This window comes from Coregonus lavaretus (assembly GCF_964263955.1).
Source record: "Coregonus lavaretus genome assembly, chromosome: 14".
In the NCBI taxonomy this organism is placed as follows: domain Eukaryota; kingdom Metazoa; phylum Chordata; class Actinopteri; order Salmoniformes; family Salmonidae; genus Coregonus; species Coregonus lavaretus.
Genome location: NC_140001.1, coordinates 14,793,971 through 14,818,789, shown reverse-complemented (window position 1 = coordinate 14,818,789; position 24,819 = coordinate 14,793,971). Strand labels below are relative to the sequence as shown.

At 43.3% G+C, this 24,819-nt stretch overlaps 1 protein-coding gene across 1 annotated transcript in view; it reads left to right on the top strand.

Annotated features, from left to right (window-relative positions):
• The window catches only part of agtpbp1 (ATP/GTP binding carboxypeptidase 1), a 59,345-nt gene extending 47,991 nt beyond the window's left edge, over positions 1 to 11,354 (top strand). Inside the window, exons 25-27 of the mRNA XM_084176264.1 lie at positions 618 to 794; positions 7,328 to 7,488; positions 10,125 to 11,354. Of these exons, the coding sequence (XP_084032390.1) occupies positions 618 to 794; positions 7,328 to 7,488; positions 10,125 to 10,293 (507 nt within the window). The 3' untranslated portion in view covers positions 10,294 to 11,354. The remainder of the gene's footprint in view (positions 1 to 617; positions 795 to 7,327; positions 7,489 to 10,124) is intronic.
• Positions 11,355 to 24,819: the final 13,465 nt, after the last annotated feature.

The following is a 24,819-nucleotide window of genomic DNA, read 5'->3' as shown; positions in this document are numbered from 1 at the left end:
TCTAAGTCCGTTCTATTCATTCTATTTCTATGGTTTGCTACAACACCCTGCTTGTTCCAGGAAGGAGCAACAAACTTTCATCACCTTGTTAAAGTCCATGTCACCACAGAAATGCTCGGTAATTGTGCCAGCCCTACATATACACACACACACACACAATCACACACGATCTTCCCTTATGTTCGTTAATGTATTAAGGCTCTTGCTCAGAAACATATTAATTGCATTTAGCCAATGTAACCCTGATGATTAGATCATGGTGATAAATCAGAACAGATTCCTATCAGTACAGCTGTGATCCCTCTTATAAGAATCTCTAGATGTGCTTTCCTAATTTTTCATGGAATTTTCATGGCTATTCAATCTTGCTCAGGTCAGCTCAGCAACAATATCTCTCAAATAATTTGCATACAGGGAGGGACCAGGCCATCTGGAAACAATGCGGACACAGTGGATAGTTACACACACACACACACACACTGACTGTTTCTCTTTTAGATCCTCTCAAGTACATCCATCCATCCATAGCGTATCCTCTATCCGACACAGGCATGCCCTCATTGTCTATTGTCTATGGGTGTTGCACTCAAACTCTTCCCCCGTGCTCCGTCCCTCAGACTCTGCCTAAGATCCTGTCCCAGATGGCACCGGCTTTCAGCATGGCCAGCTGTAGCTTTGTGGTGGAGCGCTCCAAGGAGGCCACGGCCCGCGTGGTGGTGTGGAGGGAGATCGGAGTCCAGCGCAGCTACACAATGGAGAGCACACTCTGCGGCTGTGACCAGGGCAAATACAAGGTGGGTGGGTGTGTGTGTCGATCCAGCCTGGTGTGTGTGTGTGTGTGTGTGGACCAACAACCAGCAGGGGGAGCTATAGTCCTGTAAATCATACTGTTAGTGACAAAAAGCAGCATCATCAGGCTTATCATATAAACTAAACACAGTACAAAACTGTGTGTGTGGCTTTACTGTCCTTGTGGGGACAAGAAGTCCTCACAAGGCTGGTAAAACAAGGACAATTTGCCTGTCCCCACAAGGAAAAGGGCTATTTTAGGCTTAGGGGTTAGGGTTACAATTAGGGTTAGGGAAAATAGGATTTTGAATGGGAATCAATTGTTTGGTCCCCACTAGGATAGTAAAAAGAAAATGTGTGTGCATGATGGCTGAGCTGTTGTTCTGCCTGTCTGTCAGTGAGTGTGCAGTGAGTGCAGAAACCTCTGGCAGCTCCTCGCCCTCTCTCAGCACTTGGGTTGCCAATGTCAACATCTACAGAGCCCAGGGGCAGGCTAGGGTTGCCAGTTTGGCCCTCATCCTTCCTGATTGGGTTATGTATTTATGGGGAAAGTGTTTGGACAGATGTGCAGGAAGCCCATTTAGTTGAGGTTGTATTTGTCATGCTCCCGCCAAGCCAGTGTCCTCTTTTAGTTCTGCTCTGAGTCACAACGCTCCACAACACAACCATGTTTCTACTACAAACATGTTACTGGAAGCCCACTGTAGACTTGAGATTGCACAAGTGTGTGTGATATGTTTTTAAGTGTAAATAATGCAGGGCAGACCCCAGTCGACTGGTCGATTGTTTGGTCGATAGGCTGTTGGTCGACCAAGATTTTTTAAGTCGAGCAGTAGCAAAAAATAATTAATGGTGTATAAGACACCTGTCTGATTCGCGCCAGTCTGAGTGGACTGATCATTGTGGAGGCCATGGGGATGGCATAGTCCATCACTCTAAGATTTGTATATGGTTATATTACATAAGAACAATGGTGCAACACTAATAAAAATACTATTATTTTATAACAGATGCGCTTTCATCCCGCGTTGGATAGTGGTCGCTGTCCACGGTTCTGAAACACATTAGTGCACTGTTGAATTGCCGCCTTTTTACATTTACATTTTTTTACATTTTAGTCATTTAGCAGACGCTCTTATCCAGAGCGACTTACAGGAGCAATTAGAGTTAAAAGTGCCTTGCTCAAGGGCACATTTACGTCATTTAGCAGACGCTCTTATCCAGAGCGACTCACAAATTGGTGCATTCACCCTATAGCCAGTGGGATAACCACTTTACAATTTTTTTTTGGGGGGGGGGGGTAGAAGGATTACTTTATCCTATCCCAGGTATTCCTTAAAGAGGTGGGGTTTCAAATGTCTCCGGAAGGTGGTGAGTGACTCCGCTGTCCTGGCGTCGTGAGGGAGTTTGTTCCACCATTGGGGTGCCAGAGCAGCGAACAGTTTTGACTGGGCTGAGCGGGAACTATGCTTCCGCAGAGGAAGGGGAGCCAGCAGGCCAGAGGTGGATGAACGCAATGCCCTCGTTTGGGTGTAGGGACTGATCAGAGCCCGAAGGTACAGAGGTGCCGTTCCCCTCACTGCTCCATAGGCAAGCACCATGGTCTTGTAACGGATGCGAGCTTCAACTGGAAGCCAGTGTAGTGTGCGGAGGAGGGGGGTGACGTGAGAGAACTTGGGAAGGTTGAACACCAGACGGGCTGCGGCATTCTGGATGAGTTGTAGGGGTTTAATGGCACAGGCAGGGAGGCCAGCCAACAGCGAGTTGCAGTAATCCAGACGGGAGATGACAAGTGCCTGGATTAGGACTTGTGCCGCTTCCTGTGTAAGGCAGGGTCGTACTCTCCGAATGTTGTAGAGCATGAACCTGCAGGAGCGGGTCACCGCCTTGATGTTAGCGGAGAACGACAGGGTGTTGTCCAGGGTCACGCCAAGGCTCTTCGCACTCTGGGAGGAGGACATAACGGAGTTGTCAACCGTGATGGCGAGATCATGGAACGGGCAGTCCTTCCAGGAAAATGTGGCAAAGAGCTTCCTACGGTTAGAGGCAGATGCTTGGAATTTAGAGTGGTAGAAAGTGGCCTTAGCAGCAGAAACAGATGAAGAAAATGTAGAGAGGAGGGAGTGAAAAGATGCCAGGTCGGCAGGGAGTTTAGTTTTCTTCCATTTCCGCTCCGCTGCCCGGAGCTCTGTTCTGTGAGCTCGCAATGAGTCATCAAGCCACGGAGCTGGAGGGGAGGACCGAGCCGGCCGGGAGGATAGGGGACACAGAGAGTCAAAGGATGCAGAAAGGGAGGAGAGGAGGGTTGAGGAGGCAGAATCAGGAGATTGGAGGGAGAAGGATTGAGCAGAGGGAAGAGATGATAGGATGGAAGAGGAGAGAGTAGTGGGAGAGAGAGAGCGAAGGTTGCGGCGGCGCATTACCATCTGTGTAGGGGCAGAGTGAGTAGTGTTGGAGGAGAGCGAGGGAGAAAAGGAAACAAAGTAGTGGTCGGAGACATGGAGGGGAGTTGCAGTGAGATTAGTAGAAGAGCAGCATCTAGTAAAGATGAGGTCAAGCGTATTGCCTGCCTTGTGAGTAGGGGGGGACGGTGAGAGGGTGAGGTCAAAAGAGGAGAGGAGTGGAAAGAAGGAGGCAGAGAGAAATGAGTCAAATGTGGACATAGGGAGGTTGAAATCCCCCAAAACTGTGAGGGGTGAGCCATCCTCAGGAAAGGAACTTATCAAGGCGTCAAGCTCATTGATGAACTCTCCAAGGGAACCTGGAGGGCGATAGATGACAAGGATATTAAGCTTAAATGGGCTAGTGACTGTGACAGCATGGAATTCAAATGAGGAGATAGACAGGTGGGTTAGGGGAAAAATTTAGAATGTCCACTTGGGAGAGATGAGGATTCCTGTGCCACCACCCCTCTGACCAGATGCTCTCGGGGTATGCGAGAACACATGGTCAGACGAGGAGAGAGCAGTAGGAGTAGCAGTGTTTTCAGTGGTAATCCATGTTTCCGTCAGCGCCAGGAAGTCGAGGGACTGGAGGTTAGCATAGGCGGGGATGAAGTCAGCTTTGTTGGCAGCAGAACGGCAGTTCCAGAGGCTGCCTGAGACCTGGAACTCCAGGTGTGGGGTGCGTGCAGGGACCACCAGGTTAGAGAGGCAGCAGCCACGCGGTGTGAGGCGTTTGTGTAGCCTGTGCAGAGAGGAGAGAACAGGGATAGGCAGAGGCATAGTTGACAGGCTGTAGCAAATGGCTACAATAATGCAGAGGAGATCGGAATGAAATGAACTAAACATCTGGGAGAGGGGAGAGCAGGGCCTCCCTCACCAAAACTTCCACCTCAGAAACTATAATTGTTTCACTGAACCACCCGAACAAAAACTCTCCCAACTTCCACCTTTAGAAATCAGAATTGTTGTGAACCACAGCGGTCCAATGTTTAAAGGAATAGACTCAACCCACTTTATTCAGCTAGCTAACTATGACACCATAGCTAACTAGCATGCTAGCATCCAATAACACACAGTTTAGCACCAACACTTGGTCACAACAAACCACCAATAGTGTGTTAACACACTAAGCAGATAATTCGTGTCCGTGTCTAGTTCCTTTCATAACGCAGCAATAATTAAACGATGGCTAGCTTAGCACAAATATATTGTATTTAGCTGCCACAGTACAGCACACAATGGCTACTGTGTTGACTCTGTTCGAAAAACGGCTAGCTAGCTAGCTTCGTGCTACACCCGGCACCTCCGAAGACAATGCCAACCTACAGTAACTACCCACAACAGCCCACGATGCCTAACTATGACGCCATAGCTAACTAGCATGCTAGCATCCAATAACACACAGTTTAGCACCAATACTTGGTTACAACAAACTACCAGTAGTGTGTTAACACACTAAACAGATAATTCGTGTCCGTGTCTAGTTCCTTTCATAACGCAGCAAAAATTAAACGTTGGCTAGCTGGCACATTAACATTGGAAACAACTCTCCACCGTTGCTAAACGTTACCGGTAGCTACCCGCTAGCTAGCTAGCCTCGTGCTTCGCCGGGCTCCGCCGTAAACAATACTTACCTACAATAATTACCTACGGAAACCTACAATAACTACCTAAATAACTACCTAAATAAACTACCTACAATACCTAACTACAACTACCTACCTACGATCTAAATACATGGTTTAAGCTTTACTCAACACCATAAAAGAAGCCAAGCTTACCTCCTGCTTAGAGAAAACACAACCTCTCCCGGACAATCCCGGACAAACTAGACCATGTTGCTATGTGTATAATAGCAAAGTTAACCAGCGTATTGGTGTTGTGAACAATGCGGTGGAGGCAGCAGCAGAGTTAGAAGACAGCCCATGCCTTAATTGTCTATGAAAAGTGAGGAGAGAGGAAACCCCAACTTTATTAGGTCTATAATCAATAGCCAAATAGCTACTCTTCCTGTGGTCCTGCAACATTAAGGCAGTTATATACAATTTAAAATAACATTATATTTCATAACACTTTACCCAATACATTTAGTGTGTTCCCTCAGGCCACTACTCCACTATCACATATTTATAATACAACATCCATGTGTACGTGTGTGTAGAGTGAGTTTCTATGTGTATGTGTGTATGTGCCTGTGTGTGTGTCTCTTCACAGTCCCCGCTGTTCCACAAGGTGTATTTTTACCTGTTTTTAAAATCTGATTCTACTGCTTGCATCAGTTACCTGATGTGGAATAGGGTTCCATGTAGTCATGGCTCTATATAGTACTGTGCGCCTCCCATAGTCCGTTCTGGACTTGGGGACTGTGAAGAGACCTCTGGTGGCATGTCTTGTGGGGTATGCATGGGTGTCCGAGCTGTGTGCCAGTATTCCAAACAGACAGCTCGATACATTCAGCTCGTCGACACCTCTCACAAAAACAAGCAGTGATGAAGTCAATCTCCATTCCAGTCTGAGCCAGGAGAGACTGATATGCATGTCATCAATGTTAGCTCTCCGTGTACTTTTAAGGGCCAGACGTGCTGCCCTGTTCTAAGCCAACTGCAATTTTCCTAAGTCCCTCTTTGTGGCACCTGACCACACTACTGAACAGAAGTCTAGGTGCGACAAAACTAGGGCCTGTAGGAGCTGCTGTGTTGATAGTGTTGTTAAGAAGGCAGAGCAGCGCTTAATTATGGACATACTTCTCCCAATCTTAGCTACTGTTGTATCAATATGCTTTGACCATGACAGTCTACAATCCAGGGTTACTCCAAGCAGTTTAGTCACCTCAACTTGCTCAATTTCCACATTATTCATTACTAGATGTAGTTGAGGTTTAGGGTTTAGTGAATGATTTGTCCCAAATACAATGCTTTTAGTTTTGGAAATATTCAGGACTAACTTATTCCTTGCCAACCATTCCGAAACTAACTGCAACTCTTTGTTAAGTGTTGCAGTTATTTCAGTTGCTGTAGTAGCTGACGTGTATAGTGTTGAGTCATCCGCATACATAGACATACTGGCATTACTCAAAGCCAGTGGCATGTCGTTAGTAAAGATGGAAAAAAGCAAGGGGCCTAGACAGCTGCCCTGGGGAATTCCTGATTCTACCTGGATTATGTTTGAGAGGCTTCCATTAAAGAACACCCTTTGTGTTCTGTTAGAGAAGTAACTCTTTATCCACATTATAGCAGGGGGTGTAAAGCCATAACACATACGTTTTTCCAGCAGCAGACTGTGATGGATAATGTCAAAAGCACTATTGGCCACGTGCCTGCGATGCATACGTGTCACGTAAAGACAGCAAGGGTTGAGGGAATAGGGAATGTTTTTCCTAAACAAATTAGGGATTTCAGTAACAGAACTTTTCAGTCAGAAATGGCTGTAATTATGTTGCAGCTTCAGCAACACGGACAGCGCGATTAACACTGATGTTCTGTGGTGGTCGCTGCAGGAGGGAGGAGAGAGAGACAACGGTTGCTAGTCACAGTCACTTATTGTATTATTTTTTTACACAGCACAGCAAGTCTGAGCCCGGCCCGGCACAATCAAATCAATTGCAGTCGGACTCCCTCGAATCATTTGTGTGTCCTTAATTATTTAATCAAAGAGTGCGCTGAAAGCATCAGACAAGCTCAGTGCATATATGTGGTCCTCTGTAGCTCAATTGGTAGAGCATGGCGCTTGTAACACCAGGGTAGTGGGTTCGATCCACGGGACCACCCATACGTAAAAATGTATGCACACTGTAAGTCGCTTTGGATAAAAGCGTCTGCTAAATGGCATATTATTATTATTATTATTATTATTATTTGATTTGATTAAAACACATAGGATGTATCTATATATGGAAAAATACACGTTTTAAAATTTCAACCAGTCGGTTGGTCGAAAGAACAGATGACTCTTGGTCGACCAAGATTTTTTTTGTCAGGGACAGCCCTAAAATAATGTGTGTGTGTGTGCATGCTTGTGTGTGTGTGTGTGTGTGTTTTTTTTATATAATGTTTGTACAGTAAGTGTTAATAGTGTGTGTGTGTGTGCGTGTCCAGGGTCTTCAGATAGGCACCAGAGAGCTGGAGGAGATGGGAGCCCAGTTCTGTGTGGCTCTGCTCAGGCTGAAGAGACTGACTTCCCCCCTGGAGCTGAGGAAACGCGCACACCTGCTGGACGTCGAGAGTGACCTTATGGAGACACGCTGCAAAGTCTCCAGGTCAGACACACACACACACATACGCTCACCAGGTCACTCACTCACACGCACACTTACACACACAGACACGCTCACGAGGTCATTCACTCACTCACACGCTTACCAGTTCACACATACAATCATGCTTACCAACAATAAACCATACATGGTACACTAGTTTGATTGACAGTTGCAGCATGGCCAACACTCAGTACAGTAGTGTAGCTGCATTTAATTTAATTGAATTTATTTTGGGTAACAGACATATACAACAAAATGTACAATGTGGACCCAGAGGATATCACTTGAAAGTATTAATTAAAACGCTTGTTTCCAAAGTGCTCCTTGATGGTAAAACAATAACACATAATGATTAAAAGGCAAGACAAAATGACAAACAACCATAAATACATTCCTTTATATTGACATCCTAACACACAGTCCGTTGTCATCCTCAGCATCCTCATGACAGCATCCTCATAAATGTGGCTCCTTACAAGTCTCTTGTATTTATTGATTTATCCATGTATAGTTAATGTATTTACAGTGCATTCAGAAGGTGTTCAGACCCTTGACCTTTTCCACATTTTGTTACGTTACAGCCTTATTCTAAAATTGATTAAATCGTTTTTTCCCTCATCAATCTACACACAATACCCCATAATGACAAAGCAAAAACAGGTTTTTAGAAATGTTTGCACATTTATTTAAAATAAAAAACGGAAATATCACATTTACATAAGTATTCAGACTCTTTACTCAGTACTTTCCCCACAGCATGATGCTGTCACCACCATGCTTCACCGTAGGGATGGTGCCAGGTTTCCTCCAGACGTGACACTTGGAGTTCAATCTTGGTTTCATCAGACCAGAGAATTTTAGAATGATGGAGGCCACTGTGTTCTTGGGGACCTTCAATGCTGCAGAAATGTTTTGGTACCCTTCCCCAGATCAGTGCCTCAACGCAATCCTCTCTCGGAGCTCTATGGACAATTCCTTCGACCTCATGGCTTGGTTTTTGCTCTGACATGCACTGTCAACTGTGGGACCTTATATAGACAGGTGTGTGCCTTTCCAAATCATGTCCAATCATTTGAATTTACCACAGGTGGACTCCAATCAAGTTATAGAAATCTCAAGGATGATCAATGGAAACAGGATGCACCTGAGCTCAATTTCGAGTCTCATAGCAAAGGGTCTGAGTACTTATGTAAATAAGGTATTTCTGTTTTTTATTTTTAATACATTTCCGAAAGATTCAAAAAACCTGTTTTCGCTTTGTCATTATGGGGTATTGTGTGTAGATTGATGAGGATTTTTATTTATTTAATTCATTTAAAAATAAGGCTGTAATGTAACAAAATGTGGAAAAAGTCAAGGGGTCTGAATACTTTCTGAATGTACTGTACTCATTGAAGCCCATCAAGTAACCAGGTTAGAGACCTCAGGGCTATAGGCTCATCACAGCTTTATGATTTTATGCTTTTTATCATTTAATATTGAATCATCAGACCATGATATCATAATAACAATATGATTGGAATGGTGTGTGTGTGTGTCTGTGAAAGTCTATACCCCTTGCACAGTCTTCACATTTTGCTACCATAAAATGTAATCTAAAAAGTAATTACATTTGTTTTTTTCCCTACAACCTACTCCACATTTTTGAAAGAATTATAAAACATTTTCCAAATTACTAAGAAATACAAAATAAGGATGTATTGATTTCGTATGTCTTCACACCCAAGAGTTATTACTTGGTGGAAGCACCTTTGGCGGCCATTACAGCTGTGAATAATTGTGAATAATATTCTACCAACCTTGCACAACTCTCAGGGACACACATCCATTGTTTTTGTCAACATTGCTAGGTTGTGTAGGACAAAAAATCTAATGTTATCCCTTTTTAGATTTCATTTTAAGGCAACAAAATTAGAAGACTATGCAAGGGGTGTGTAGACTTTCACTAGGCACTTTATGTGTACAGTGCAAGTGTGTGTGTGTGTGTGTGTGTGTGTGTGTGTGTGTGTGGCCGGTCCGGTGTAAGTGCGGCCCTTGCAGTCTTTCTCTAATGGACTGTAATGGCTCAAGCTCTCTCACTCTGGGATCTTAATACTCCTCTCCAGACAGCACTCTGTCCATCCAGACCATTACAACCCATCACCCCCTTCCCCTAATCCACTTTACCTTTCTCTGGGGTGGGGAGAGGGTTGGGTGGGGGGGGAGCAGAGGTCAATATCTGAACCCCCTCATCCACGGTCTCCACGGGATCCTCTTTCAAAGACCTCACACCATTAAAAAACACTAAAACCACTAAACATCTGAGACATTTAACCATTAAACCACTAAACCAATGCATAAAATTATGTCTTTATCAAAAACGTAGCACAATTAGTGATTGATTAGATTTTTGTTGTTGGGTTAGTATCATTTTACATGCCAGACACTAGTTTTATCTTGTCTTTCTGAATTTCTTTCTGAAATCGTATAAATCATTATACCTAATTTCTGTCCAAACCCGTGGTCAAATAGTTTTTGTTTTCTTTCAAATACTTTGTGTTTAATAATTTGGAGGGTGTTTTTATATTTGTCCTATTTCACACATTGAGCCTGCCTAGAATGATGGGCTGGCTGTGTGTTGTGTTGTTGTCAAGCAGCAACCCGAGTACGTACGTGCTGGAGGATGAAGAGCACACCTTCATGGAGGAGGTGGACTACAGCGCCGAGAGTGGCGACGAAGCCGACAACGACCCCGACACCGCCGACCCTCACGACAACCACCTCTCCGACTCCGAGTCCAACAACCATAGAGACTCACTCACCTAGCTCAAACCCCCTGATCACTACCCAACCCCAACCATTACTTAACACATTCTTAACCCCCCCCCAGATATCCCCCTGTTTTTCTCTGAAGTCACTCACTCCTCTGGCCTTGGTGCATCATGGATACCACATCCATGCTATATCTGCCTTGCATATCTCACACAGATTTAGATAGACTGTTCAGAAGTGTTACACAACGAGTAGACACGTTAGACAAATAACACGTTAACATAAGGGTTTTGGTGCAATGTCGCCATTTGTCATGAAAACGACAAAAGTGTTACACAAAGAGAATTTATACATCTCTATTTACATATGTCTATATGTAGTTCTATGGTTACACACAAGTTGAGATGAATGTACACCTTGGTCGTATTTGCATAAATAGTACAGTATGACTCAATGACCTACTAATAACAGTAGCGCACAATTAGCATACCAGAAAGGTAGCAAGCAAAGTAGAACCATTTGCACATGTAACACAACATGCATACCATACGCATGAACACAGAGGTACAGGACAGAAGAAAAGTCACTTTTACAATCCTCACCTCACAGTAAAAGGTCAAAAGCTCAGCCCAAAACTGACGTTGATGTTTTGGAACTATTTTGCTCCGCTGAGAAGTACATGTATTTCTCTAGTCTGTCTGTAAGCTTAGTTGGTTGTCCGTACAGTGCAATGGTACTGAGTTTTAGAAAGGATGGTGCTTTCTGGGAGTAGCTTAGAGATGCCTTTTTTTTTTTACTTGTCTTTTTTAAAAGTAGGTATTACGTTTTGGTTGTGTTTGTACAGTCAGTGCATGGCTATTTTAATGTTATTTTTCGTATTTATTTTATTTGTGAGACGCATCCCTGTGTGTGTGTGTGTGTGTGTGTGTGTGTGTGTGTGTGTGTGTGTTTGTTTAGTAGAGGGAAATGCTAGACCACCATAGAGCTTGGCAGCCAAACGCTCTGTTTGTGGGAGTAAAAAAAGCTAACTGGCTAAACCTTTTTAATTCGATTGTAACACAAATAAGTTAAAGCTTGCTATGAAATCATGCTAAATAAATGTGAATGTGAAAATATCTGGATCATTTTGCTGTGTATTATTATCCATTTAGTCATGTGAGTGTTGAGCCTGAGTGGTGATTTTTCGCTTGTGTTTTGTGTGTGGTGTATGTGTTTTGAATATTTGGTATGTTTTTTTTATTTTTATCTCTAGTGTTTTTAGAGGTGTTTGTTGATTCTGTTTGAGTGCAAGTGATGTGTGTGTCCACCACTAATGCCCCTCCGGCTATATATGCCAATCTGAGGTCAGACCATAGAGAGAGAAAGTGGACTCAGCTTTATATCTGTGCCATTATAGCGTCTGTGATAGCATGGGCAGCGCCATAGGAAAACCCACCCAGTTGACTACTTTGACTACTTTAAAATGGAAGAAGCATGGTGGAAGCCATCAATAGCGCTGCCCATGCTGAAAAGTTATTTTGGCCACTAGAGCCCTCTCATTCTCCAGGGGTCAAAGAAAGCCTAGTGGAGAAGGTCGGAGTTCATAAGGGGACACATGGAGAGAGGGTGGTGTCTCCAAGCCAACAACCCACAGGCACCATGACATTGGACAGAGGGAAATCTAGAATGAAAGAGAAGGAGTCATTGGAGACAGTGCATATTAATTCATTTGTACAGTGTGCATGTCAATAAATCAGCCAAAGAGCCACCTGTCTGGAGGACATACAGTCAACCTCTCTCTGTCATCTCATTGTGCCGCTGATGGGCAGAGTGACAGCGGAGGAGAAGAGAGAAGCTGCAGGACACTGAGAGAGCCTTGTTGTTGTAGGAGGAGGAGGAGTAGTGGAGGAAAATGTTAATCAGAGATGCCAAACGTCAAACAACAGCCTCTTTCCTCTTTCAGCCCTACACCCCACTTCCTGTCTCTGCCTGCCCTCCCCTGTGTCAATCACACACTCGGAAGTGTGGTGAACAAAAAACTAAAAGACGTCCTCCGCCCCCAAACCAATTACAGTTCCGGCTTCTCTCTGTCTGACGATGGGGGAAGGAGGTGGGTATTCAGCTGCTCCCGAAGATCGCATGTTCATCACACCCACACACACAAATCACTTGGGCGCCATGCACGGCTTTCAGTCTCATACAGTCTCTTATTGGCCTAAGCTGAGGCCCTTACACGACATGGGCAATTAACATAAGTGTCTGTGCCCAACTGTCCATTTTGTCCCTGCCAAACTGGCCATCAGACCTTCTTCCAGTTGGGTGGGGGGGGGTCAACATAAGCTTAAAAAAAAAATCATCACTCACACACTTTCACTCCCAGACATACTCACGTGCATAATTGGTTATGTGGAAAACAGAGCTGACTTCAACCTCACGTTGCCACGGTAACTGTAGACCAATTTTCTAGGACACACTTACTCCCGTCCAGCGTGTTATTCATTCAGCCTCCTCACAAATTGTTTTATTTTCTCTCCATCTATATTCTACCCACCTCTCCTCCGATGCGATCCCTGTTCACATGCATATGCAGATAAACCCAATTCTCGAGACCAATTAAAATGGGATGTGAACGGAACAGGCCCGTGAGTTGTGGGAATGAGATAGGGACTGGGTAGAGGCTAGAGCTGGGACGATAAACCGAAAATTATCGACACCAACCATACCGATTACTTATCGCAGGCATTTTGCTGATTATCGTTCATTACAATAAGTAGTCTATACTAGAGAAATGTGACCTTTTAAATGAAATAAGTTTGCTAATATGGGTGATTGTTAATGGGACAATTGATGGCTACAACCATCAAACTAGAAGTAGTAGTTTAAAGGATAATAAAAAAGAAACTGTGGAGCACATTAATGTTAGAAACATATCATTCTATTTATCGTTATCGCACAAATTCAGGCAATTTATCACAATATGAATTTTTGTCCATATCGTCCAGCTCTAGTACAGGCCCCTGAGTAGTGTGAGATGGGAACGGTGTCATGACAGTTAACTTTGTTGACCAAACCATTTCAGCTAGGAAGTTATGTCTTCCAGTGAACCAGAGCAGGACATTAGAATGGACTTTACGCAGCTTTTCTTTCCCTGTCTCATATACAGTATAGTACAAACACTACTTAGATTTTGTAATGTGCATACCGTAAGAGCTGGGGCTCTTCGCTTTCTGTGTCTGTAGGTATCTCTTCGCTCTCTTTCCCTTGCTCTCTTTCCCTCCCTCCCTTGCGCTCTCGGGCATATTGGGTTGTCATTGTGGGAGAACAGGAAGTGGTGCCCTATAGCCAGTGGCCTCACTGGCCTGGTGATAGATAGGGCAGTCAAAAATAATAAAACGCACACTGACATACTGTAGTATTTTTGTGCCCTAGTTTAAAACTGTTCAAAACAGACTCATGAGACAAGATATTACCCAGGGGCTGGTTATTTATTCTGTAGTCTTTCCAATGTCTAGGGTACCAGAGGTCAAACTCACATTTAAGTATGAGGAAAATATTGAGATGTGAAAGAGTGTGCGTGCCAAAGAGAGAGAGGCGAAGAAAAAGGAACATGTATCCTAACTAGCACATAACGTTCTGAGAACCATATGTTTCTTAGAGTTTGGTGAGAGCGTGGTTGTCCTATTATGGTTATTTTGCATACAACCTTTCCACAACTTTCTGGTAATGATGCAGGTTAGTTGCTTGGCTTTGGAACATTTAAGGAACTTGACAAAAAACATTATTTTCTTTGTATTTCATTACTTTAACAGAACGTTTCCTAGAAGTTCAAACATGGTTACATTTAATTTAAATGTTCTAGGAACGTTCTCCAACTGGTTTGAAATTAGAAACAACGTTCTTCTGTGGGAATTTCAGTACTTCACCATAACGTTTCCTACAGGTTCCCTCATGGTTCTTTTTAAAGCCATGTTCTCAAATTGTTCAGAGAACGTTAAGAAAACTTTAGTAACGTTAAGAGAATGTTCTTAGAACGTTTAAAAAAAATTCAATTTTACCGGTCAGTAAACTTGTGGCTTCGTTCCCAGAACCAATGGGAAACCAAAAACGTACGTTCCCACAACTTCCAAGGAACCAAATGTGCTAGCTGGGATGTTTGTGATGGAGAGAGTGAGTGATGGACATTAGCTGACGACTGATGGGCTAGTCCTGTGTCAGCGGGTCCTGCCCAGGTCGACTGGGATGTCGATGGACACCGTCTGAGTTAAAAGCAATAACCTTCAGGATAAAGCAGACGCCAAGAGAGACACTGGCGCACATACACACACACCCTCTCATGAGCATAGTTAACCTGCGAGTTAAAGTAGGACTGATAGACTTTGAGTGTAACAGAGAGCATCTCACTCTCGCTCTCTCACATTTACACTCACACTGACTCACTCACTCACTCACTCACTCACACCCACTCCCACCACCAGCCCTATCAAACATGTGCAGGTCTTTAACTGGCCAGAGAATAACAGGTGAGGGAAGAAGAGTGTAGCTGCTGGACGAGTGACAGGTGATATACATATAGTATGTTCAGTAAGGAATTACAGAGTTGTCAATCAAATAGCACTTTACTTCAATCACAACAAGTCACAACAATCAGAGCCCTAGTTTGAGCTTAACATTATTGTCTGAAAGGTCCTGCTAGCAGCTCATTTAGGGTGCAGTGTTGAAGGGTCAGGGACAGAGGCCTCGTACACACAGCTTGCAGCAAAATAACTATTCACCCCATGAATTGCATCCTTGGGCAGACGCCCCATGATTAAGCCGGCTAGAGTCAATGAGAGGACATGTTTGTTTTTACCGCAAGCTGGTCTGATAGAGGCATTGGTATTGGAGCTGAAATCTCCTTGAGCCTACAGTTGTTTAGTTGTGACAGGAAGCCCCAGAGGAACCCGTCATTACATCACTAATCTCCCACAAGCCTCTGCTCCCCCTGGGGGTGTTCAAGTGTCGTCTTCTTCTCACTGCGTTAGATATCACAGTGTTTGGTTAGGAGTTTAAAAAGGCAGTGTTGAGATTATTTTTGATTACCCAGACTTCTGGTCCCGTGATCCCTTGATCCGTGCATGAGGTGGGGCCTGATCCTAGATCACCACTCCTACTCTGAGATGCTTTATGCATACGGGTCTTGATGTTTGTCATATCTGAGGTGTCTGGCCCTCCTCAGAAGAGCCAATGCAGTCCCTCCAAAACAAACCATGATGGTACAGTAGATAGAGAGGGCAATTCTAGACTCTATTATTAATTTTTTTTGTCATTTAGCAGACACTCTTATCCAGAGCGACTTACAGTTAGTGAGTGCATACATTATTTTTTTATACTGGGCCCCCATGGGAATTGAACCCACAACCCTGGCGTTGCAAACGCCATGCTCTACCAACTGAGCTACATCCCTGCCGGCCATTCCCTCCCCTACCCTGGACGACGCAGGGCCAATTATGCGCCGCCCCATGGGTCTCCCGGTCGCGGTCGGCTACGACAGAGCCTGGATACTCGGGAGGCGCAGTGGATGTTTGTGCATGTGTTTGTTGCTCAGATTAGACGGTTAGAGTGAGAAAGTCTAGCTGTGATTAGAGAAACCTGCATCTGTGTCATGGTTCTATTCTGGCTTATGTGGCCTAGAGCCATAATATAGAAATATCTCATTATTATGACACATCACATAATTACTCTGGAAACATTTACTATGTTATGAACACACACACACTGCTTTATTTTCATGACATTTCTGGACTTTTGGGGAGTAAAAATGTTAGACCATTAAAAATCCATATTCCCGAAACCTAACCCTAACCTTAAAACAAACCCTAACCCTAACTTTAACCCCAAAACCCTAAACCTAACCCTTAAGCTTAAAATAGCATTTGAACAAATTCACACACGAAGGGTAGAGGTTCTTTCTGGATATGTCAATTATTAAGCGGTATAGAAAGAGCATTATTGATTGATTATCATGATGATTAATAATTCATCTGTGTAATTGCTACTGGAGGGAGACAGGAGGAAGTAAGGCACGGGAGACGACTTGGAGCTTGGGGAGTGGGGGCTGTGGGGTGAGGCACACAAGGGAGGGGGGACATGGGGATAGCAATGTTACATCAACATTAGCAAGGTTATTGTTGTAAGGCCTATTATGGAGCCAAATCAGTGTTGTGTGCTTGTTTTGGACCTTTATGAATAAACCTGTGTGATCCATTTGATATCTGACCCCAAGTCAGTGCTAAAGGTGTGGTTCTCCTTTCATTACATTCCTGTGATCCTCTTGTACCTGACCATGGGTCAGTGTTATTTGTGTGGGTTTTAATGAAGCCTCCCTCTCCCAGGGCAGCAGTGGTTAGGTGGTTTTCCAGTGTGCAGCCTTCTTTAGCTTGGCATCAATCTTCTGTCTGCTTCTTCACAGTGGTCCAGGTGACCACATGATCCAATTTCACATGGAACTCAACCGTAACATGACCATGAAGAGGGTTACAGATAGTACACGTGGTCGTGATGGGCGGCTCGTGATGGGAGGGGCTTCATCGATTGTTGCACGGATCAGAACATGCTGGCACGGCAACACAGGAAGTTACACGATTTTCACATGTTGAAAACAAAAAATGTCAGCCACACTATGAAGCAAGGTGGAGTAAATTAAATGTTCAATTCGATCAAGCCTTATAGAAAACAATGGGCAATTTTCCATTCAGGAAGCGAATTTCAATTAAATGAATTGACAACCCCCACCCTGTCATCAACTACTGAATCGAGCTGCACTTCACATTATTTACAGGCTGGTTTATGTGCTCCTCTGAACAACAATAGCAACCTGTGTAGCTGAACTGTAATGCCATTTGTACAGTTAAACATTTATAAATAGGGGGAGTCCTCCAGCAACTGAAGCACCACTCCGCTTCAACTGTAGCTCAGTTGGTAGAACATGGCGTTTGCAACGCCAGGGTTGTGGGTTCATTTCCCATGGTTGGCCAGTATGAAAATGTATGCACTCACTAACTGTAAGTCGCTCTGGATAAGAGTGTCTGCTAAATGACTAAAAATGTAAAAAAAATGAAAGGATTTTTCAATTCCTATTTCTTGTAAGGAAAGGGATTGACTGGCTTTAATTCACAATGTCCCTCATCATGTTACACACACACTCTTACTCACATTGACCTTGTTACTCTCAGATAAAACATGTTCTCACTTTCCCTGGCCTACGATATCATCAGTACGCAATTATCAAGAACTCATACACTCACGCAACCACACATTTAACGTTAAACCACCTTTCACTTCCATTGAGCTCTTTAAATGGATGGCGGTCAACCCAAGCTGTGAACCAAATCAACAATTCCACTGAGAATGAAACCCAACCAAAATCACAGTTAGTCCTAAACCACAACTCTGTTCATGGACCACAACAACCCCTCTCTACTTGCCTGTCCCTGGCGGTAGTGTGTGTGTGAGTGTGTGTGAGTGTGTGAGATTGCATTATTGATTGTCTTGGATATGTTTTTTAAAAGCATTTAGCAATCTAGCAATTAGTTAGTGCTTAATGTACAATGTCAAAACAGCTCGCATCGACCGGGTCATTGATCAGTTGTCTCATTATGTTCCTGGCACAGGGCAGTCATAACCAGTGTACATCAATCTCCATCAAAAGACCATCCCTCCCTCTCTCTCTCTTTGTCTCTCTAGTCTTGCTAATGTTCAGTGCATGTCCACTGACAATCTATATTCTTATCATCGTCTTCTTGTTGTCGCCGTGGTGATTTCATGTCTTTCTCAGTCTCCTCAATATTTATATTCTCTTTTTAGCAGTCACAAGGTAAACAAATGGATGCATACAGTAAAATGTATTTAATATTTTCAGTACATACATTTGTACACAGTATTTGTCTCATTATAAAGCCACAGTCTGTAAGATTTTGTATTTTCAAGTAATGAAATTATGCATTTGAAATTGATGTTCAATGTTTGCTCGGTGGGAGAGTACTGTGGCGTGGACTTTGATTTGAGCTTTTCTCACAAACCGCACTGACCAAAGACACCTAAAAAGCTACAAAAGAAGTGCAGTCAGAAAGTAAAGTCTCAGAAAGGCAGAGGAATGCTTCAATAGACTAGTCCCCTTCCCCATAAAAATGCACTTTCTGCTTTCTGTTGGAGTGTTCTTGTCTTTCTCTATACCAGGGGTACTCAACTCTTACCCTACGACAGCGTTTCCCAAACTCAGTCCTGGGGACCCCAAGGTTGCACGTTTTGTTTTTTGCCCTAGTACATACACGGGCGGAATGGGACCAGAAATCGGCCCCGTCATTTCTAACACACCGGACCATGTTTTTCCCTCAAAGCCCCCGTTATTAGCCAGATAATTATAATTATTTAGCAAAACACCTAAGTTAGACAGGCCCACTGGGCCCCCTAAAAACATCACCACATTACTTGTGAAAATAGTACTAAAGCGATAAAAGAAACTGTAAAAGATTGAGGAACACGTTCATAGTAAACTGATGACTTTTCACTTCAACCAAAAGGTGGCGTCTCTAACTTCCTCTCTAACACTGAAGGACCTTTTTGTTCTAGTGCCTTCTCCCAACACAGACACAGACACACGCGTGCGTGCACAGATGCACACGCACACACACACAGAGAGAGTGCCAACTGCACGTTCTCTGGTCTAAAAAGTATCAAACAAATGTTTCCATGGTGATGCTGTGAACATTCATTAAGCCGTCTCTCTTGAGCTCCAGTCAAACTGCCTTCATTGGCATTGGAGGCACCACATCTGCTAGGACACACACACACACTACACACTACACACAACATCTCAATGGAGAGAGGCACAGGGGTGCTCTGTAGAAGAGAGGTTGTATGGGGACAAGAGGTCCTCGACTACCCCCAGCCCTTTCCCTCCTCTCCCTCCAATTTATCCTTCCTTTTCCACTCCACCTATACTGTAAAAAATGCAACTAAGAAAAGTCCATGTAGCTTAAATATTCAAGTTGGCTGGACTTAAAATTGGGAAATTGTTGACTTGACATTAAATTCTCCTCTAACCCAATGATTTCTGCTCAATGTGAGTTGAATTTGAAAAACAATGTTGTGTGAATTTAAATATTGAAGTTTACCTTTGCAACACATATAGCTGAGTTGATCACACAAAATAGTTTATTTTGCTATGACCAAATTTAAAATACTGTGTTAGCTTAAAATACATGTCTCATTAACATATTTCCTGGAGTGCCTTTTGGCAAGATGTATTTTACTTTATTTTAGTCAATATACTTGTCAGGGACAGTTTACAATTACAACATGTAGGCTAAAATATGATGCATTACACCAGATATAGCCAAAAAGTGGATTTGTTCTAACCATTAGTGAGATTGTTGTACCTGATTATGTGGTCCTCTGTAGCTCAGCTGGTAGAGCACGGCGCTTGTAATGCCAAGGTAGTGGGTTCGATCCCCGGGACCACCCATACACAAAAAAAAAATGTATGCACGCATGACTGTAAGTTGCTTTGGATAAAAGCGTCTGCTAAATGGCATATTATTATTATCTAGTCTGTGGTTAGTCAGCACTGGAAACTGGTCAGAATAGAAGGAATGATGGATGGCGCTAAATACAGGGAAATTCTTACTTTTTAGTCATTTAGCAGACGCTCTTATCCAGAGCAATTAGGGTTAAGTGCCTTGCTCAAGGGCACATCGACAGATTTTTCACCTAGTCGGCTCGGAGATTAGAACCAGTGACCTTTCGGTTACTGGCACAACGCTCTTAACCACTAAGCTACCTGCCGTCCAGGTTTCTTGAGGGAAACCTGTTTCAGTCTTCCAGAGATTTGAGACTGGGACGGAGGTTCACCTTCCAGCAGGCCAATGACCCTAAGCATACTGCTAAAGCAACACTCAAGTGGTTTAAGGGGAAACTAAATGTCTTGGAATGGCCTAGTCAAAGCCCAGACCTCAATCCAATTGAGAATCTGTGGGATGACTTAAAGATTGCTGTACACCAGCGGAACCCATCCAACTTGAAGGAGCTGGAGCTGTTTTGCCTTGAAGAATGGGCAAGAATTCCAGTGGCTAGATGTGCCAAGCTTATAGAGACATAGGCCAAGAGACTTGCAGCTGTAATTGCTGCAAAAGATGGCTCTACAAAGTATTGACTTTGGGGGGGTGAATAGTTATGCACGCTCAAGTTTTCTGTTTTTTTGTCTTATTTCTTGTTTGTTTCACAATAAAAAATATTTTGCATCTTCAAAGTGGTAGGCATGATGTGTAAATGAAATGACACAAACCCCCAAAAAATCAATTTTAATTCCAGGTTGTAAGGCAACAAAATAGGAAAAATGCCAAGGGGGGTGAATACTTTTGCAAGCCACTGTACAGTATGTCTGTGTGTGGAGCTAATATGGTGAATGATTATTTGGGTGTGGATGATGTGCCATCGAGATATAGCAGTGTGAGGACAGTGTGTACTCTGTGCTGACTATTTACTTGTCCTGTACACACAGATAGCTTTTCCCAGGCAGGTCACCTGTGATACAATTCAGTATTCCACGTCCATCCTTGTCTAAGGACATCAGGAGTTGACATGGAAACAGGCCACTAGGGGCAACAGTGAGCGCTGGTACCTTCAAGTAGGCTTTGGTTTTGCTAGGATGATGGGGATGGTGGATGGGCGTTAGCATCTGCCTGTGGTTCCAAAGGTAGCATGTTCAAATCCAGCGATATAAATATATTTTTGTTTTAAGCCTATCCCAAAACCTTCACATTTACCTTAACCATTCAGAGTTAAAGTGGAACTGACAGCGGTTTAACTACTTTGCAGATATGAAACAAACAGACAATCATAATATCAGTAAAAAAATATCACATTCCCAGTTTATGCTACAAAATCAACTTTATTCAAGGTTTTAAAAATAGGTTATATTTAACTCAACATTCCATGACGTACACTAAGGCATTTTTGGCAGAATAGATGGATGCATGATAAATATAATTCACCAATACATTTATTGGTAGTCCAAAAGATATTGCTATTGTAAATCACATCTGGCCTGGTACATTGCTTGCCGCCTCCATTCGGGATGCACTTTCAGTTTAATTAAGTATCGGACCCTTTTTTTCAATTTTTGCCTAAAATGACATACCCAAATCTAACTGCCTGTAGCTCAGGACCTGAAGCAAGGATATGCATATTCTTGATATCATTTGAAAGGAAACACTTTGACGTTTGTGGAAATGTGAAATTAATGTAGGAGAATATAACACATTTGATCTGGTAAAAGATAATACAAACAAAAAAACATGCGTTTTCTATTATCATTTTTTTATTTTTTTATCATCTTTGAAATGCAAGAGAAAGGCCAGATAGTGATGTAGGATTCTAGGTGTAATTTAGATGTTGTCCACAAGATGGCAGCAGTGTGTGTGCAAAGTTTCAGACTGATCCAGTGAAGAATTACATCACTACACTACATAAGTCTGCCAGGATTGGTAAATGTATACATTTTCATGTACATAACTATAGAGAACATACAAAAATGCTATGGTAATAAAAAATTAAAGTTTACACACTCCCAGGAATGTCATACATGATGGATCATTAGCTTCCCTACAGAAAAGACACTAACCTTCACACCTCTAGATGGCCGGGCGGGGGTGGGTGTGGAGCCAGAGACAGCAGTGGGGTCAAACTGTAGAACCCAGCTCCTACATTTGAATATTGATTTTTCAAACAAAACTACACAACATTTTATCTCTGGGACCCTCAGGATGACAAATCAGAGCAAGATTACTGAATGTAAGTACATTATTTACCTTTAGAGGTGAATGTATCAAACCAGTTGCCGTGATAAAAGTGTTTTGTTATTGTACACTATCCTCAAACAATAGCATGGTATTTTTTGCTGTAATAGTTACTGTAAAATGGACTCTACAGTTAGATTAACACGAATTTAAGCTTTCTGCCCATATAAGACATGTCTATGTCCCGGAAAGTTGGCTGTTGTTTACAACGCCATTCTTGTCACATATCGCATATTGAGCAGCAACTGTCCCGGTATAGGGACACCGATCCCGTAGAGGTTAAATGACTTAATATTTTGGACAAAACCAGACGAATGTAACTAAGGCTGGGAATGTCAATAAATTCAAACAAGCAAGGGCAATGATCACAAGTCAGTCATAACGTGGCTAATAGGCTAGCATATCTATTTATGTAGCAAGCTAACAACACAGAGCCTAACAGCTAGCTAGCTATCTAGCTAACAATAGGAGGATGTCATGTCATTGGAGGAGTGGGTGAGTGACGGACTTTTCCCCCTCATATCGTTTTTCAGCGGGTATACACAGCTTGAGATGCAGGTGCCATTTGGTTAGCTAGCAAGAACTTGAACGACTGTCATCCAATTAGCATATCTCTTGATTTTTGTAATTCACTCTGGCTATCTACTCCGATTTCAGAGAACTCTCGTCTGAGTGTGCCAGAGCACAGAATAACTGATGAATTTACGCAACACCTGCTGAATATGACCGGTGTCAGTAAACGTAGGCAAAACAATAGTTAGTCACGAACACTCTAGATAACATGTCAACCAGCTCTGCTATGGCATGTAAAATGGTCAGAGTGAGGTGTTCTCTCATTTGTGTATGGAAGTAGCTAGCTAGCAAGCTAGCCAACTTTAGCCAGTTAGCTTGGGTGCTTGGTTAGCCAGGCAGGAAAGCTGCAGAAGGACGAGTAGGCTACAATTCCCCATCGTTTATCAGTGCTCAATTTTGACGGTCAGCTAGCTGAAAAAGTTTGAGGGGGTTTATCTAATGTTCCTTCGTTATATTTTAGCTCATCTTGGTCTGGCTAGCATTAGTTGTTGATCTTGTTGATGTGCATAACTGAGGGGGAGAGAGCCTACCTTTTCATGGTCAATAGGACTGTAAAGTCCCCAAATGGAAGAGGACTCCCGTGGTATTGACATACACTACATTACCAAAAGTATGTGGACACCTGCTCATCGAACATCTCATTCCTAAATCATGGGCATTAATATGGAGTTGGTCCCCCCTTTGCTGCTATAACAGCCTCCACTCTTCTGGGAAGGCATTCCACTAGATGTTGGAACATTGCTGCAGGGACTTGCTTCCATTCAGCCACAAGAGCATTAGTGAAGTCGGGCACTGATGTTGGGCGATTAGGCCTGGCTCGCGGTTGGCCTTCCAATTCATCCCAAAGGTGTTCGATGGGGTTGAGGTCAGGGCTCTGTGCAGGCCAGTCAAGTTCTTCCACACCGATCTCGACAAACCATTTCTGTATGGACCTCGCTTTGTGCACAGGGGCATTGTAATGCTGAAACAGGAAAGGGCATTCCCCAAACATTCGGAGGTCCCGTTCTGTGAGCTTGTGTAGCCTACCACTTCGCGGCTGAGCCGTTGTTGCTGCTAGACATTTCCACTTCATAATAACAGCACTTACAGTTGACCGGGGCAGCTCTAGTAGGGCAGAAATTTGACAAACTGACTTGTTGGAAAGGTGGCATCCTATGACGGTGCCACGTTGAAAGTCACTGAGGTCTTCAGTAAGGTCATTCTACTGCCAATGTTTCCCTATGGAGATTGCATGGCTGTGTGCTCGATTTTATACACCTGTCAGCAACGGGTGTGGCTGAATAGCCAAATCCATAAATTTGAAAGGATGTCCACATACTTCTGTATATACAGTGCCTTCGTAAAGTATTCAGACCCCTTGACCTTTCCACATTTTATTATGTTACAGCCTTATTCTAAAATTGATTAAATAAAAACATTTAATCAGCAATCTACTCACAATACCCCATAATGACAAAGCTTTAAAACAGGTTCTTATACATTTTTGATAATAAAAATAAAACAAAAAACAGAAATACCTTATTTACATAAGTATTCAGACCCTTTGCTATGAGACTCGAAATTGAGCTCATGTGCATCCTGTTTCCATTGATCATCCTTGAGATGTTTCTACAATTTGATTGGAGTCCACCTGTGGTAAATTAAATTGATTGGACATGATTTGGAAAGGCACAAACCTGTCTATATAAGGTCCCACAGTTGACAGTGCATGTGAGAGCAAAAACCAAGCCATGAGGTCGAAGGAATTGTCCGTAGAGCTCCGAGACAGGATTGTGTTGAGGCACAGATCTTGGGAAGGGTACCAAAAGATTCTGCAGCATTGAAGGTCCCAAAGAACACAGTGGCCTCCATCATTCTTAAATGGAAGCTGTTTGGAACCACCAAGACTCCTCCTAGAGCTGGCCAAACTGAGCAATCGGGGGAGAAGGGCCTTGGTCAGGGAGGTGACCAAGAACCCAATGGTCTCTCTGACAGAGCTCTAGAGTTCCTCTGTGGAGATGGGAAAACCTTCCAGAAGGACAACCATCTCTGCAGCACTCCACCAATCAGGCCTTTATGGTAGAGTGGGCATACGGAAGCCACTCCTCAGTAAAAGGCACATGACAGCCCGCTTGGAGTTTGCCAAAAGGCACCTAAAGACTCTCAGACCATGAGAAACAAGATTCTCTGGTCTGATGAAACCAAGATGGAACTC